Here is a 3,515-nt window from a genome sequence, read left to right as displayed (position 1 = left end):
ATTTCTTACTCCTTGGCATGCTATTTACTTATTCTGTTAGTCACCAGAAAAAATAAGAAACAAGTAATGATAATTATAACAGTAACTGCAATTATGATAATTATAATAATGATGACTATCATAGCAGTGATACTAGTGATGATAATGATATTAATAATAAAACAGGAATTAACATAATCAGAATAAGCATTAGAAAATGAACAATAACAATAGTAGGAATATCAATAATGTTAATGCTAATAATATGTTTACAATAATAACTAATGAAAAAAAAACAATGACGACAGTGGTGATAATTAGGAAAATTATGATTAAAATAATGATAGTAATAATAATAATAAAACAATACTAATATAAAGAGTAACGATAAGACCGTAATATTTTTCGCTTACGAAATTTGGAAAAAAACTCAATAGTGACATAATCCTATGTCATTGAAATAACAAAAAATGCAAAAAGACGCCGAAATAAGACCCACACCCATATCGAAAGGAATTTAGGTCATGTTCACACACTGCGATATCATAGCTGTCCATGGATTGGTCTAATTTTCATGCAAAATAAAACTCACTTTATGTAAGTTTTGAAAGTTAAGTTTTGAAACGTTTTTGAAAAGTTTTGAAAAGAACGCCCTGAGGTAAAACAAAAGTGATGGCGGTGACCAAGCAAAACAGGCGTTTCTTTTCACCCACACCTGTCACAGAGTACGGTATTCACCTGCATTTTCTTTTAATGTATATTATCAAGTCTGAGAAATCGAAATTCAACAAAGGGATGAGAGAGAGAGAGTGAAATGTATATTTGATTATATTTATGCATATGCATATGTATCTGTGTGTATATATATATACATGTATATAAATATGTGTGTATGTATGTGCATCTATATACATACATACATATATAAGTGTGTGTGTATTACTTTATTCATATTTATGCACATATACTTATGAATCTGTATATGTAATTGTAAATAAAGTGTGTATATATTTAAACATGTATATAAATATGTGTGTATGTGTATGCACATATATATGTGTGAGTATATATATATATATATATATATATATATATATATATATATATATATATATATATAAATGCATACATATATGCGCACATATGAATGTAGGTATGGCTGCGTTGATACCTGCGTACACGAAATACCATATATAAAATGGATGCAAGCTTCACCAATATGGACAAATCTTACCATAATTTGTCGCTTTCATTGGCAATTGCAGTTGTGGCCGACCAGACCTCACACGTCACCATCAGTCTCGACGGTGCTCCTGCTCTCATCACAGTTCCTTTCACTACACGCGCACTTTATACCACCATCAGCATACCTACTACACACAGCCTTCCTACCATCCACAACCTTCCTACCACCCTGCTCCCGCTTATCACCCACAGCCTTCCTATGAGTATGAACACGGGCCTGCTGTGTTAGAATGTGCTGCCAACATAACCAAACTATGGTGTCTCCATGACGACCATTGACCTACCTACGAGATCAAACATGCAGCCGAGTATCACTACGAGAAGCTCCTCCCCCTCTATGCTGACGTAGCCGAACTCATCGCCGAGTTGTCTGTGGACCGACCAAACACCCTGGATAAGGAAACTTACTTGTGCCCATCAGAGACCGCTTACATCCTGCCCCTTCGTGCCCAGAACAGCATTCTTCCGTCCTCTGTTCCTGACTGCTACAAGACCAAGTGTCTGCGGAAGTTCATCTACCACCGCTTCCTTGTCTACGACCTATATGATCAGTACTTCCTCTTCGCCGCCGGGGTTTTGAAATAGGCGTTTATTTGGGATTTATTTAGTTTTTTCTTTTTCTTTTCTTTTCAAACATTTTAAAAATCTGATCTACAAACAACAGCTAAATTATGTATATGAGGGGTAAGCAGAAAAGAAACTCGATATTCATTTTCATTAGTCACATAATCGCGATGGAAGACATTCTAATATATACGTATTTATACATATATATCCATACATACATATATATATATATATATATATATATATATATATATATATATATATATATATATGAACGTATGTATATGTATATATATGAGCGTATGTATATATATGTATAAATATATGCATGTGCGTTTGTGTATATATAAACACATTTGTATGGATATATACACAAACGCACAAAGTATACCTGGAGCCCGGCCTGTGTCGACTAATGCCGACTCGTTCACATGTGTCAGCTGGTGCTGACTCGGCTGAACCTAGTCCTTACCCGCCGTGGTGCCCAGCACAGCAGTAACCTTCAGTCGACAGTTGCAACTTTTCGTGCCTGGGCGGGGCGCGAACCGCCGACCCTTCGGATGAGAGGCCGACACGTTACCACAGTACTAGCCGGAGGCTACCGATCAGTCTGCTAAAGACTTGATAGATATGCCAAAAGCCTCCGTGTCGGCCTCTCATCTGAGGGGTCGGCGGTTCGCGCCCCGCCCAGGCGCGAGAAGTTGCAATTGTCGTCTGGAGGTTACTGCTGTGGCTGGGCACCTCGGCGGGTAAGGACTAGGTTCAGTCGAGTCAGCACCAGCTGACACACGTGACCAGGAGGAAGCCTTCGACTACTCTTACTACACTGGGGCTTTCACTGGGGACTCTCCCTATGATACCATCCACTGGGGTGATTCTGAGGGCTACATCTGTCCCTCCGAAGTGGTGTATGCTATGTCCAAACGTGCTCAAAATGTGGCGCGTTATTGTCAACGGCGTTCACTATAACAGCCTGACTGCTCGCCTCGAGACTTGTTTGTTCCCAGAGGCTGCTTGCCGCGCCCTTGCTCCTTGCTACCAGAGTCACTGCACCCAGAAGTCAGTGTACCACCGACTCCACTCGTAAGATCCATGTGACCCCTACAAGGGCCTTTTCATCGACATCTACAAGATGCCATCTGCCTGTTCCTGTCACCTCCCCGCCTAACACGACACCACAACCCTTGTAAGCATTTTAAGCGGAGAACACCCCACATGACTGCAGAACTACTTTCTTCATGTACCACCACTAGTCATGCCAGGAACCACCGGGACGCTCATACCCCTCTTTAGTTCATGCAAAAGATAGAAGCGTGACGTCCATTGTTATATTTTTATAAATAATAATTTTTGTACATATCTATAAGATTTCTTACTCCTTGGCATATGTTATTTGTTTGTTATGTTAATAAATATCAGGAAAGGAAGAAATAAGTGATAATTAATTATAGCACTAATTACATTTATAATAATTATAACTGTAATGATTATCACAACAGTCCCACTACTACTAATAATAAATATAGCAACATGAATGGTAATGAAGATAGTTATTATTATAATCAGAATAAATACTGGAAAATTAACTATAATAAAACAATAATGATATAGTACTATTAATAAAACTAAAGCTATTAATAATAATAATGATAGTAATGATAAGGATATGGTTTACAGTAACAACTGCAAAAAGCATAATGACGCTGGTGATGTTAACAAAAGTT

At 37.9% G+C, this 3,515-nt stretch overlaps 1 protein-coding gene across 1 annotated transcript; it reads left to right on the top strand.

Moving 5' to 3' along the window:
- Positions 1-1,177: 1,177 nt before the first annotated feature.
- LOC119573429 lies at positions 1,178-1,809 on the top strand. Its single transcript, XM_037920658.1, has 2 exons — positions 1,178-1,427; positions 1,529-1,809. The coding sequence occupies exons 1-2, from the start codon at positions 1,178-1,180 to the stop codon at positions 1,807-1,809; spliced, it is 531 nt and encodes a 176-aa protein (XP_037776586.1).
- The last annotated feature ends 1,706 nt before the right edge of the window (positions 1,810-3,515 follow it).

This window comes from Penaeus monodon, chromosome 5, assembly GCF_015228065.2.
Source record: "Penaeus monodon isolate SGIC_2016 chromosome 5, NSTDA_Pmon_1, whole genome shotgun sequence".
Lineage (NCBI taxonomy): Eukaryota > Metazoa > Arthropoda > Malacostraca > Decapoda > Penaeidae > Penaeus > Penaeus monodon.
Note: the sequence above shows the minus strand (reverse complement) of the source record. Positions and strands in the feature narration are given on the sequence as shown.

Excerpts from the sequence above, each read along its gene's own strand:
- LOC119573429 (XM_037920658.1), top strand. The coding sequence starts at position 1,178 with ATGGATGCAAGCTTCACCAATATGGACAAATCTTACCATAATTTGTCG. Across the intron at positions 1,428-1,528 it reads CACCCACAGCCTTCCTATGA|CCGAGTATCACTACGAGAAG; the intron begins GTATGAACACGG and ends TCAAACATGCAG.